The sequence below is a fragment of the Pinus tabuliformis genome, chromosome J, assembly GCF_031772625.1.
Source record: "Pinus tabuliformis cultivar Carrire ecotype Pingquan chromosome J, CPIR1, whole genome shotgun sequence".
Taxonomy (NCBI): Eukaryota; Viridiplantae; Streptophyta; class Pinopsida; order Pinales; family Pinaceae; genus Pinus; species Pinus tabuliformis.
In genome coordinates, this window is record NC_142295.1 from 1,528,104,894 (window position 1) to 1,528,119,762 (window position 14,869).

The following is a 14,869-nucleotide window of genomic DNA, read 5'->3' on the forward strand; positions in this document are numbered from 1 at the left end:
TAGTGCTTTTCAATTGTGGCATTGGGAAAGTAGTGGCAAGTCACATTGATAATTTTATAGATACAAAGTGCCCATTTCACCTATAATTACATTATTTTTGGAATCAATGTTGCGTTTAAAACAAAATGCTATTTAAAAAAATACTAATGATGAAAAGCAGATAACAACGTTAGATATTTAGACATCTAAAAAAATCAAACATGTCTAGTGGTCCTAAATCTAAGAATACAACTTAATTAGAAATTGCACATTAAAGAATATTGAATTAAAATACTAATGATGAAAAGCAGAGAACAATGTTGGATATTTAGACATCTTAAAACATAAGTTAAAATGCTAATGATGAAAAGCCCAGAACAAGGTTGGATATTTAGACATCTAAAAAAATCAAACATGTCTCCTTGTCATGAATCTAAGAATACAACTTAAATAGAAATTGCACATTAAAGAATATTTAGTTAAATTGTTTTAATGTGAATTTAAAATTTGTATGTAAATTTACTATCACCAGTTTCTTAAAAGTTACCTAGCAATGTGTTAGGAAAATTAATCAATGAGCAACCCTAATTCCGTATAATGTTGCTACCATTGTGATATGAAAAATCAGATTTTGTCAAAAATAAATTAAAAAAACTCAAAAAATTATATATGCATCCTTTCAATTCCTAAACGGCTTAGCAATGAAGTAGAAAAATTGTATATCATATACAAAACAATGTGCTTCTCCTCCACGAAAAAATAATTTCCACAAAATAAATTTGACGATATTGTATATAGATAAAGAACATGTGGCCAACTGAAGTCCATGAACATTATTATGAAGAGAATGGGTTTGGCTTTACTGTCTACAATCTACGCTAATCCCCAAGGATATGTGGGCTCTGCTCTGTGAGTTAGGATACAAAAAATGTGTCTTTGCATGTGGGGGTTTGTTACACTATTCATTTATTTAGGTGTTACATATTTGCTCATTAAATTATTAATTTAATATCTCTAATCAATAATACACTATTCCTTTATGTAGGAGTTACATATTTTCTCATTACATCATAATTAATGAAGGTACGCTGGAAACTAATCTTATTACAAAATTAATAAAAATGATTGTGGAAACTAATTTTAATTTCAACATGGCTACACACTTCTAGCCATGTTAATTTATATTGGCAACTAAACCAATATATATAAATTAAATATTGTGTAAGAATTGCTGGTATGTTTATGAAAAACAAAAAGATAAATTTAACAATTTTCATAATTTTGAGAATACACAAGCAAATTATTGATATTTTTTTTGCTGAAGCAAGAGTCGATCCTTTTATATCATTAAATCGAAAATAAAATTACAGCATGTACAAAAACCTGACCCCCTCATGGACTCAGGGAAACCAAGGGCGATTTGCCTTAGAATTGACCCTACCCTTTACACCATACAAAACTATTCTCTCTTTAAATCCTTAGGTTGAACAATATGATTCATAAACCTAATGTGAAACCCCGCTAACTCCCCAAGTCTTTGTCGCGTCAAGCCATATATGACCCGTGGCCACACAAAACAACACTTTCAACACTGACCGTCGATTCCTATTGCTAGCGGTGAAATATCGCACAATTGAAATGTCCTAACTTTAATGCCCGATGGAGGGTGGTATTCATAACCCCTCCCTTGCCACGTGTCGGGAGACTAATGGGATTGCTCCCAAAATTCCAAAACCACTTACCATTCCAAACCTGAGTGATCACCTGGCAACCGCTTGGCGTCTGGTTTTCTGTTCCATGAGAGGAAAGCAGGGGAATAGCCTCCGTCGGACAATCCCAACTATCCTTCCCATGCCAACACAGCTCAGAACTAGCAACAGAGACTGCCGCATACTAAGAAAAGAACCTTATGCTGCAAATCAAAAGGAAAGGGGGATTGATCCATTTACACTAGGGTGTAAAGTGATCGCTCAGAGCTTGCCCTTTATCAAGGTACCACCTAGAGTACTGAGATTGAATTAGCTTAGAAGTCATCATTCCGTGCCTTTCACTCTGGCCCAATATTTAAAAATTTCTCTGTCCTCTGCCGCTTGTTCCTCACATAGCACTTTTAATCTGTCCTGAGGCATCTCCTACCATTTCATCTCAATTCTGCATTCTGTGTTAAATACTCCTTGGTTGGCCAAAGTATCCTCTAGTTTATTGGCTTCTCATCAAACATGGCTGAAACTAACAGTTCGTAGACTCAGAAGATGATTTTGAATTCTTTGGTACACTTGAATTAGTCTCTAGTGTTTTGAAACCTTCTCCGGCGCTACTCCGTAGCTGATTCTCTTAACGGATTTTATGGAGATCTCTGAGTATACTTCTATAATGACATTGGAGCTATGATTTAGAATCAACAGCTCAAGACATTGTTCCAAAGCCATTAATTCGGCCATATTGTTGGTGGCTTTACCTAAATGGCAGTGAAATATATAGATTATGTTTCCTTCTTCATCTCTTCAGACCTCGCCATAACCAGTTGTTCCAGGATTGCATTTTGAAGCCCCATCAATATTGCATTTTAGATAACCCTTCGGTGGAGGATGCCAGAACTCCTTTTCCATTTCCAAATCTTTCTCTTTTCTGCTTAGTTCATTGGGAATGATCTCTTGCATTCTCAGTTGCCTGAGAATTCTAGTTTCCTTATCTGTGGGAGGGTTCTTGGGATAATTGCGAACACTGGTGCTAACTGTCTCCTTAATCTGCTTCAAGATCAGATCCAACAGGCGAAAAGGAATAGTTTTTTCATCCTTGAAAATTCTTTTATTCCTTTCTTTCCAAACATTCTAGATAATGAAGCTTGGCGTAAAGGCCCAGGCCAAATTAAGGAGCTCATTCTCCGAAAAGTTTCTTCTCCACTTGTTCAGGGTATTAATGATACTTGCTCTATCTTCGTTTGTCTGTTGAAAAATGGTTGCAAAATAATCCCACAACCAGGTTGTGTAGGTGCAACTATTGAGGATATGTTCCATGGTCTCCTCTTGGTCTTCACATAGCTGACATCTAGAAGGCCCAAAAACCCCTCTTTTCCTGATATTGTCCCAAGTTAAAATTTTCTTGTGATGAACTAACCATATGAAAAGCATGATTTTCATCCACCCTTGGTGGTTCCAAAGTTGTTTCCAGGATTTCTCCGGAACACAGGAATCAAGGCTTAGGATAATTATTTTTGCTTCCTTAAGATTAAAGGTTCCTTCTTTATTGAGGCCCCATCTTAACTGATCCTACCCCTTCGTTACCAAGATTTTCCTTTGATTTAACATGCTCATAATTGCCTTTGCTTTTATTTTTATGGCACTGTCATCTCTACAATCTATGCTTTTCTAGTTTCTCCACTTTCGAGAGTTATGAGGAAGATTCTAGAAATCTTTAACTTTGATTAATCCTTGGGAGTCTGTTTCCTGCTTGAGGCTCATAAAGTCCTCTATTAACAATGTTGGTTCTTGTTGCCATTTTTCTTCCCAGAAGAGAGCTAGATCTCCTGCTCTGATTTCCCAGAAACTTTTGTTTTGAACTAGGCTTCTGTTTTCCCAGGCTTTGTTCCAGATATAAGATCCCTTTATGTTTCCAGACATTCTTATGAGATCATTAGTTTGCCACAAGCTTGCATATTTATCTTTCCAGGTCTTAGCCCATTGAGCTTTTGGTTCTTTAATCCATCTCCACCATAGATTGGCCCCTAGAACTTTAATCAGAGTCTCTTGATCATCTAAGCCCAAACCCCCATACCTCTTGGGTTTAAAGATTTTCTTCCAGGACACAAGGGCCCATTTCTTCCTTGTTTCCTCTTTGCCCCAAAGGAAGTCTCTCTAGATATTCATGAACTGCTGTAGGACACCTTTGGGATTAGGGAGGGCTGATAAAAAGAAAATAGGGATAGATTGAAGAACGACCTTTGTCAGAATCAACCTACCAGCAAGGTTTAGCGATCTGATAGTCCATTTTTTGACTTTGTCTTGCATCTTGTTGAGCACCAGTTCCCATATACTTTTGTGCAAAGGTTTGTCTGTGAGGGGAATTCCCAAATATTTTGAGGAGAGGGAATCCCTTTGAAAGCCCAAAATCCTAGAGATGTTCCTCTGAATTGAAATATTACTATTTAAGAAAAAAAAATTGATTTTGAGAGATTAACTTCCATACTTGTTGCCAAGGCAAAGTCATTTAGGATTTGTTTGTATGCTAAGGCTTCTTTGACAGTGGGAATTCCTTGCAGCATAGTGTCATCCACAAATTGTTGGTGAGTCATTGTCTGACCATTCTCCGTTAATTGAAGTCCCTTAATCTTTCCCAAGGCTTTGGCTTGATTAATGGACCTGCCCAGTCCTTCCATCATGATGATAAATAGAAAGGGAGAGAGAGGGTCTCCTTGCCTGAGACCTCTAGAAGGAGTGAAGATCTCGGAGGGAGAGCCATTCACCAAAATGGAAAAGTTGGAAGAAGTTACCAGAGCCATAATCCATCTGACCCAGTTGTGGTCGAACCCAAAAGCAGTAAGGACCTTCTTGATATAGATCTAGTTCACCTTGTCATATGCCTTGGAAATATCTAATTGCATGATCATACCCGCCTGCCTCTTGCTGGTTAGCGAGTGAACTACCTCGTGGGCTTGAATAATATTATTTAGGATTTGTCTACCTTCCACATAACCAGATTGTTCCCCTGAAATTAGAGAAGGAAGCAGAGGTTTGAGTCTGCTAGCCAAAACCTTGGATATAATCTTGTAAACCACATTGCATAAAGCAATGGGTCTGTACTTATCAGCAGTTAGGGTTGAATCTTGTTTGGGGATCAGGGAGATGAAGGAGGTGTTGAGGGATTTCAGAATAGTCTTGTTTCTTCTGGAGTCCTCCACAACATTCAGACTGTCCTGTTTGACAATGTTCCACCAAGCCTTCAAAAAGTCTACATTGAAACCATCTTGTCCTGGAGTTTTGCCATTCTGCATGTCTTTAATAACCTCACTGACTTCCTCTTTGGTTATTGGTTTATTCAGGTTAAAATTGTCCTCTCTTTATACCAGCTTAGGGATATTTTTTATAATTTCTTTGATGCATTGCTCTCTGTTAGGATTGTTTTCCTTAGTGATACTTCTGAAATGCTGTATCAACACAGCTTTGATATTCTTATGAGAGGTCTGAAGCTCCCCATTCTCATTCAATATCGAAGAGATTCTATTGTGAGCTTTATTGCCCATGGTGGATCTGTGGAAAATTTTTATATTACGTTCACCTTCTTTGAGCCATTGAATTCTAGATTTTTGTCTCCAAAAGATTTCTTCCTATTTGCATAGGTTCTCCCATTCTTGATGGTTTTTATCAGCTTGCTCACTTTTGAATTTATCGAAACCATCTGAGATCAGTGCTTGATTGAGTTCCTGTATTTTGGTTTCCACTAATTTTTTGTCCACAAAAATGTTGCCAAAATCCTTCTTGTTCCAATCTTTGATTCCGAGTTTTATGTGCTGAAGTGTTTTATGTAGGAGGAACATTTTAGTGCCCTGGATCTGAAAATGTTCAGCCCACTATTTTTCAATGTTGCTGATTAAATTTGGATGGGAGAGCCAGATATTTTCAAACCTGAATGGTCTATTCCTGGGAGAATCAATCCCCTTGATTTCTAATTGAATCGGCCAGTGATCAGAGCCTCCGAAGGGGAGAACTCTAGCTGTTATTTCCTTATTTGCGAGCATAAGCTCCTCTGAGATCAAAAATCTGTCTAACTTGGAGGCGACCTGAGCCTCACCTCCTCTTTTATTGTTCCAAGTAAAAAGGCCATTCTGCGTTTCTGAGTCAACCAGTTTCATATCTTCTGAGAAGGATTGAAATGTTTCTGAGTCTTTACTTAGCAATTTGGTACCTCCTTTTTTTTCCGAAAGAGATTTAATCATGTTAAAATCTCCTCCTATGACCCAAGGTATTTCTTCATGTCTGCTTCTAAGATCTACCAGGGAGTTTAGGAATCTAAGTTTCTCATCTATTCTTTGAGGACCATAAACATTTGTGACCAGAAAGGTATCCACAACCCCCACTGGTTGAATAATTATTGATAAATAATTTCTTGATGCTTTCGCATCTAATATGCTGACTTTTTGGGGGTTCCAGAGAGTGAGGATGCCTCCCGCTGTGTTCTCTACTTTAACTTCAAGAAACTCAAATCTATTTAGCCATTTGTTATGGATTTGTTTTAATTTCTGAATGGAGCATTTTGTTTCCTGGATGAAGATTATATTTGGTGTTGCTATTTTCATTCTGTTACTTAACATTCTTTGTTTTCTTTTACTGCCTAGACCTCTGATATTCCAAGATATGAACTTCAAAATTAAATATTTGTAAAGGAGTAACTGGTTAGATCTTTCATCTTGCTCGAATCTATCATTAGATTTCCACACTCCATCAAGAGCTCATTTTGATTTTTCCTACCCCTCTTCTTTCCTGGATTTCTAGTTGCTAATCCTGGAGTTGATTTCATAGTTTTCACACCTATGTGCTCCTGCTTGTGACTCTTTTTACCTTTCTCCAACTCTTTTTCCCACTTTTTCCATAAAAACAACTAATGTATTCTATTGCATTCTTCTTGAGGAAGTGAATCTATTCCTCCCTTGGTTCCCTGCATTAAGAATCCTTCCAGATCCAGGTTTTCCTTATCTAGAATTTCATGAAGTTCACGATCTTCCAGATCTATTTCACTTTAGGTCATTTCCTGGTCCATTTCCATTTCTGTTTCACTCATTGACCTTTCTTTTTGATAGCCAATATCTTGAGTTTGTGTGTTATTTTCTTCTCGCTCTTTCTCATTAGGACCTACTTCCTGAGATTGATTTTCCTTCATGTTTCCTTCATTCTCTTCCAGCACTTGGAACTTGTTATGATTGACCTTTTGCGCCTCGTTATGTTGTTGCTTTAGCCCCTTTTTTCCTCCTTTTCCTTTACTAGCCACCCTCTGAAAGCTTTCTGAGTCCTTCATTGTATTGTGTTTCCCTTTGTTATCTACTTTACTGAGAGGGCAGTCTTTGAACAGATGTCCATGCTCATGGCATCTACAAAATCTAAATGGGATATGCTCGTAGTCCACTGTCTGCACCCACTCCTCATCGAAAACTTCCAAAATGAATTCATCCGGAAGAGCTCATGATAGATCCATTTCCACACATATCCTTGCAAAGGAGGTGTATTTCCCTCTTCTTGTGGCTTCAGAAACTTTAACAAAATGCCCTAGTTTGTTGCCAATGGTCGCTAGCGATTCCGTTTACCAATAATCAAGAGGTAGAGAATAGAGCCTTACCCAAACCGGAACTAAAGTGAAAGTCTTCCACTCTGGGACAAAGTTCATCATCCAAGGCCTCATGTAGAGACCGACAGCTGCATAAAAGTAGGGTCCTCATTCAGATATTCTGTCTTTATCTTCGATGTTTGAGAACACCACTGTGAAGAATCCTTTTGACCCAAGATGCAGGTCAATGCTTCCTTTGGGTTTCCAGTGATACTTAATTCATATCTGTAAAGCTTTTTCAGTGGGCCATAGTCCCATGAATTTACAGATTATGCCGTAGGTCCCCATGTGTTCTCTGTGCGCCTGCAGAGCAGGATCATTTTATATTACTCTGGGAATGATTTCTACTTTTGGTTTGCAGGGACCCTTTTGCTTTTTGTCTCTTGAACCCAGATTTTTGTCTTCTTCCTCGTCTTTTGTGCCACTGTTTTCCTTGGTCTTGGTCCCATCTGTCTCCTTTGCATTATCCCTGTTCCTTTCCTCTGCAAAACCTTTGTTGTTCCCCACCAGTGTTTTTCCTTTACTAGTTACACCGTCCTTGTAGGAGGGAGTCGAGCTCCCTCCTCTGCTGTCCTCCATTAGCAACAATCTCTGCAACTTGCACTAACCCTAGCTGCTCGCTTCCACTGTCGTTTTTCCCTTCTCAACTTTCAGTCTCTTTTCACAAGCAACCAAATTATTGATATTATATTAATTAAATTAATTGATTACATATTTTGTAAGAATTGTTGGTATTATGGGTGAGATACTGGTTTTATGCGGGCAACAAACTGACATGCATGTCCACTCTTGCTTTACTCCGTTGAAACTTATCACGCAAATGTTCATAATGAAATCCCACAATTCAATTTCATTGTTAATGTCATGTATTCAGTGTTAATGTAGTGCCTTTTTCTTTTACTTTTACAGATTGACCAGAATAAAAGTGTGATAATCTCATAAACCACTTAAAACAAAGTGTGTTAATCTCAACGACTACTTAAATATTTTTAAAGGAAACAGAGGAAATACAGAAGAAATTAAATTGTCAGGAATCACTTCCATTACAGAGAAAGAGTCCAACAACTTCACCGTATCCAAGTTGAAGTTCTCCTTTTGAGAAATAATATTTTCTTAAATATTACTTTCACATTTATTACATCTATAATATAGTAGGATCAGATCATTGATATTCCTCTCCTCCTAAGTTGTTGTTGGGGTTGGTTGGTTGGTTGTGTATGATAATTGAGATTTGTCTATTATGTGAAGATGCTTGAGTGTATGGATGTGTTGGTATTGTTGAGATAATTTGTCACAATTAAGAGGTTTTGGAGCTTGCATGAAAATGGGTTACACTTTTGGACCAAATATGACAATGAAATCTCACAATTTTTATCGAATTGAAGCCCTCAAAGCTCATATAAGCATTGTGATTTTTGATTCAGAGTAAAAAAATAATTTTTTTTGATAAAGTTAATTGTACCCGGATACACACTTCTGTCATGTTAATTTATATTGAATATAAATTATAAATGTTAAATTATAATATGTTTTCTCGCCATAAAAAGAAATAAAAAAATAAAAAAATAAAAACATTATTTTATTTATAAATTTATAAATTTAATAAATTTAAATTAATATTTATATTTATTTGAAATAAATACAATTAAATTAATATTTTCAATTAGACTAAATCTAAACCTAATTAACCTATCGAAAATCTTATAACCAAGATTGTAAACTCAACCTAAAATTTTCTAGAAGAGTATCAGATGGATTTTGATCCTAGAACTGTAAACTAACTAATATCTAATATGCATTTTTATATATAAAAGTTTAAAATAATATTTATATCTTTAAAAAATCAAATTAACGATAACGATATCTCAACAAAAGTCTATGTCATCTCGATTTAAAACAAGTGTCCGCCATTGGATGTAATGACGATAATGGCGTTGAAAAGTTCAACGTGGCACATTCTAGAAATGAACATGTATCAGGGGCCAATCATTTTAGCATTCACGCGTGTAGCTTTAAATGGTTAACGTGGTCGCAGCGGAGGATAAAGGTCAAATTTTGGATTCTTTCATAGTATCAACCATTTTCACAGTGAAGTGTATCTCCGCAAAACATTATAGTGGAATATGGTTTGTAATTGTTGCAATAAAAATGTTGTGTGATTTTGTTTCAAGAAATCTATCTGCACAATCAAGTGTATCTGCCCATAATAGTACAGTGGAATATGGTTTATGAATTTGTTGCAATCAAAATGTTGTGTTGTTTTATTTGAAGAAATCTAGTTGTAAATCAAAATGTTTTGCTTGTTTAACAGAGTTCTGGGACATATATGAATCATTTCTAGGATGATTTTATGAATGGTTTTAATATCTTATTTCGAAGTAGCAGCTAATGATAAGAAATTTTTGAACACATCTGATAAAACCTTAAGATGGGTAGTATGCATCTTGGCCAATTCAAGAAGCAAGCTTCATTTTTTTCTCAGGGAGAAGCTCAAAACAGTTAGGCTTTTTCTAACTGATGTCATTCAGGCAGAATCGTAAGATTCCCTCTTTGTTCTAAAATCTCAATTGCGTTTATAATAATATTGGGTGCATCATATTTTTTGTGTTCTAATATTTTTCATTTTTTAGTTATTTGTTGGTCTGCAAAAAAGTATCCTTTGTTTGACCAAATCCAGAACATAATACTGCTGCCATTTGATAATTGTGCTTGTTAAATTCCATTGTGCATATATCAATTATGCCTTAAATTCCATTATATTGTCTTGCCTGCCAAATTTGTGTATGTGCAAGAAAATCTGTGTATGTACGGGTAAAATGATGGTGAAGCAATGTTCTAGATAGCTATCCCTTCATTCATTTATGATGTTAACAAGAATGGGTCCTTCATTCATTTATGATGTTAACAGGAATGGGTCAAGGGTCTCTTTCAGTGCATTGATTGCGATTGATCAGAGAAATGTATTTGTTTTTATCTTCATCAAATTCATGCAGAAAACTTATTGGAAATCTCTTTGATGACGACCCCACTATTAGCTTTGGGCAAATCCAATATTCATGGAGGAAAATAAACATTACAAGCAAAAGATCGATATAAATCAATAAACATTGCAAGCAAACACATGTAATGACCATCGAGAAGCAAAAGTAGAAATATGCTCACAATCAAACCTGATTCAGTTAAGGTAAAATCCATGACCATAACAAACTAACACATTTAGCATTGAAATTAATCGAAGTACGTATTTCAAACTAGATTATGAAGCAACTCATTGCATAACAAACTGAGATAATCTCCTAACATAATCAGAAGTACCTAATTATTATTCTTATTCAAATTTATAGTAGCTGTCTAGACGACATTGTTGCCCGTATGAAGTGGGGAAATGAAACGGGAGATTTGTTGAATGAGGCGTTGAAAAGACTGAGATTGGGGTCAGAGTATATAGAAGGCGTGATCTTCTTCCTCGAAGACCGCAACCTCCACGCTCTTCCCATGCTGCTTCAACAACTCATAGTACTCGTGGTCGCCATCTCTCAACAAATCTTTGCCACCGATGGCGACCAACAAGGGAGGCAACGACATCTCTTCCAGCTTTGGCGCTCCGGGGCTCCAAGAAAATCTAAATGGATGATCTTTGTCACTGCCCACCGGGAGAGACAATCACCAAAAACTGCCGCTCACCTCCAGATTGACAACTGCGTCGTGTGGGCACTCACTCTCAGATCGTCTGCGTCGCTCGGAGCCAAAGTAGGGTTGCACCAATATCGATCCTCTCAATTTGATTGGGCTCCACGCTTCCACACCGCCACGCAGCGCGACAACTTGATGTGCAATGTTGGCACCGACGCTATCTCCCATTAGATAGACCGAGGAAAGGTCCGTGTAGGACTCGAGCCATGGGTCGTGTTCGAAGTCTCCTGCGACTCTGGCATGTGAGCTAACCCATTCTAGTGTCGTGATGTAGTCATCGTAGGCAGCAAGTGTTAAGACTACCGTACCAACATTCATTTATGAAGTGACAATTGCTGGTACACCAACATCATTACACAATAAGACCTAAATTGATTTAACCAATCAAAATGCAAAAAAAAAAGAAAAAATTAAATTATTTTAAAAATAAATTAAATTAGTTTCTAATGTAAACATTAGATAACGTAGTTTAATTTTTGGTAAATTTAAATTTAATGTCAACATCAATTCATTTAAATACGTTATTACCTTGCTGCCAAAGAGAATAATAATAACACTGATAAATAATAGATAAAAATAAATATTATATTTAATTTTTAACTTTATAAATATAAAGTATGAGTGGATATTTGTCAACGAGAATAATAATAACACTGATAAATAATAGATAAAAATAAATATTATATTTAATTTTTAACTTTATAAATATAAAGTATGAGTGGATATTTGTCAACATGCTGATAAATCTTTGTCCACACAATAATGCCTCTTTTTAGTCTCTCAGTTTTGATTTGATGTGCCGCATACACTATAGAGTTGTCTTTAGTGCAATTTTTTTTTGTGCTTGAATTTCGCATTTTTGAGGTGAAATCTTGATTTGTGTTATTTAAACTAGTTTTTTTTACTATATATATATGGATTCAGCACCCTTGAAAACTCTAGGGTACCTCAATTGCACAAGATTATCCATCAAGCTTGTGATTTTAATAAATTCCTGTGAGAATTTAGAGAAATGTGACAAAAAAACCAACCGTAAAAACTTCCAAAAAATCATGCTAAAGACAACTCTAATATTATATTTAATTTTCAACTTTATAAATATAAAGTATGAGTGTACGACACGATACTAAATCTTTGTCATCACAATAATGACTCCTTCTAGTCCCTTCGATTCGATTTGATGTGCAGTATTGACTGTTGACTACAAAGTAGCCAGAAATATGAGCGGTTGGACGAGTGATTTCAGTTTCCTACTTCTCAATCTAATCATTTGATGTGCAGTATTGACTGTTGACTACAAAGTAGCCAGAAATATGAGTGGTTGGATGAGTGATTTCAGTTTCCTATTTCTCAATCTAATCACAAAATAAGTATTTGTCAATACGATAATGTCTTGATGCAGTGGTGTGGTTAATCGAGGTATGCCTTATTGACTTCTGTGTTATTGACTCGTTCAAGTTGAACACAAGGCACCCCACAAATCACCGGTGTATAATGTTCAAGTTGAACCCAAGGCCTATCACATCCCTGAACGCTAAAAATAAGAAACTTGCCAATGCGCATTAAATTAGCCTGACTGTATATGCAAATCGTTGAATTTTGACAAGTCACTTATTCAACGGTAACTGTAGTCATTTAATTCCCGTTCGCAGGCCACATATTTGTTGCCGTCCTTGAACACGTTATAACGGGCTTGAGAGCATACTGTGGCAGCAGAGCAGCTCATAGATATTGCCGTCCTTGAACACCTGTTGAAATCTAATTTCAACGCAGCCGTACGCTCCCCAAAACCGCCAGCAAAAACCACAAACCGGTTTAAAGATTTCTCGGACCGCCTACCTGCAGAGAATGGTTTTCGTACACAAGGGCCCGAGAAAATGTGGAGCTGACACGTGGTTCAGCCCTGACGTAACGCAACGTCATTTTCTCGGAGGTTAATGTTCAGCACTTGTTGCGTTTCCGATATTGTTGTCCACCGTTGGATGTGCTCTCGTGTTTTCCGCCGTTGATCACCTGGAGCTGCATACAAACCTGCATTAAATTAAAACCATTGCGTGGAGTGTTTGATTTTTGAGTTTGACCGCTGTGGAAGAAATGTCTTGGAATTTAATGGTGGTACGAAGTTTTAGGTGGCCCTCTTAATATGAGTATGGGCACGTTTTAATACATATTTTTATATATGTTTCTTATATACGGCATGTATTAATGTTCGTAAAAATATGTTGTATTTTGTTTTAAATTGCGTTGACCATTTTGTAATGAAACACATAACATATGCTTGTGTTTTTTTTTGATATATGAGAGATATGTAAATGTACACAGGAGAAAAAAGATTTGGTGGTGCAGCGAAAACCATGTGTGGAATGTATTGAACACACAGCAGTGTGTAAAAAGATAGAACCAGGTGATGTAATTTTTTTTGGTGTAAGAAAAACCATGTGTGGTTTTTGCACAAACAGTGCATAAAGAAAATGGTGAAGTTTTTTTTTGTAAGTCTGTGTGAATTTTGTTTACAGCAGTAAACTTATGTAAACTTTTATTACAGCAGTAAGTTGTTTTCACTGCAGTGAATGTAAAAAGGGATTTACAGCAGTTAACCCAGTAATTTCTCAGAAATCTTTTATGGTGTTGAAATACTCTGTTTCTCTGTGAAATTTTTTTTTGAGTCTTCTGTGTGCATAAAAGATCCTGGAGTCAAAGAACAGAGCATTGTCTCTGTGTTTAAATTGAATCTTGGTTTTTGGTATTTTCCCTTTGAAAAATTCCCAACAGTGGTATCGGAGCAGGTTTAGGCTCTTTGTAGGAGACAAAGAAGCTGAAGGGAGAAGGTTGTTGCTGCAGCAAAACTTCTCAGGCAGACAGAAGACAGTCAACAAAAGATTCAGGTATTCCAAAAAGTTTTTTTTGTGTTGCTGAAGAAACAGTCAGCTGTTTTAAACACACAGTCAAGGATTTAGAGGCATAGATCAGAATACAAGGAATGGCCAGCACAAGCACTGGTATGGGTTTGTTTAACACCCAGCTCCCACAGTTTAATGGGAAAAACTATGACTACTGGGCAATAACCATGACAGCCCTGTTTGCCTCTCAAGACTTATGGGAAATAGTTGAGGAAGGTTTTGAAGAACCAGCAGATGAAACTGAGTTCAATGCACTAACTCAGGGAGAGAGAGATCAGTTGAAGAGCAATAGGAAGAAGGATTCGAAAGCCCGTATGTTGTTGTATCTAGCAGTAGACCAGAGTGTGTTTCCAAGGTTAGCAGCAGCTAAGACAGCAAATGAAGCATGGCAAACCCTCAAGACAGCCTATCAAGGCATGGAGAGAGTGAAGACAGCAAAGCTACAATTACTGAGAAAGGATTTTGAGAACTTGAACATGAAAGAGTCAGATAACATTGACTCATTCTTCACTCATGTGATTGGTGTAATCACACAAATGAGAACTCATGGAGAAACCATTGAAGATAGAAGGATAGTGGAGAAAATATTGAGGGTCTTACCCTCAAAGTTTGATGCCATAGTCACCACCATCGAAGAGACAAAGGATCTCTCAAGTTATTCAGTTGATGAGCTACATGCATCACTGATAACACATGAGCAGAGGTTGAGTAGGAATGAAAACTCATCTCTTGAGCAAGCCTTCAAGACCCAGATGTCCTTTGGAAGAGGAAGAGGTCAAGGCAGAGGAAACAAGAGAGGAAGAGGCAGAAGCCAGAACAGAGGTGGAAGGAACAGCCCAGCAAATGCACAAGGAAGAGGCAGCAATCCAAATCAGAACCAAGGTCAAGGCAGCAGCCAACAAAGAGAACAGTTTCATGCTCAAGGACAAAGGTATGATAAATCTAATGTTCAATGCTATTATTGCAAAAGGTATGGACATTAT

At 36.8% G+C, this 14,869-nt stretch overlaps 1 protein-coding gene across 1 annotated transcript; it reads right to left on the minus strand.

Moving 5' to 3' along the window:
- Positions 1-10,956: 10,956 nt before the first annotated feature.
- On the minus strand, positions 10,957-11,304 carry LOC149233333 (carboxylesterase 20-like). Its single transcript, XM_089382157.1, has one exon. The coding sequence runs from the start codon at positions 11,302-11,304 to the stop codon at positions 10,957-10,959; it is 348 nt and encodes a 115-aa protein (XP_089238283.1).
- Between the last annotated feature and the right edge of the window lie 3,565 nt (positions 11,305-14,869).

Coding starts and splice junctions, on each gene's coding strand:
- LOC149233333 (XM_089382157.1), bottom strand. CDS start 11,304: ATGAATGTTGGTACGGTAGTCTTAACACTTGCTGCCTACGATGACTAC.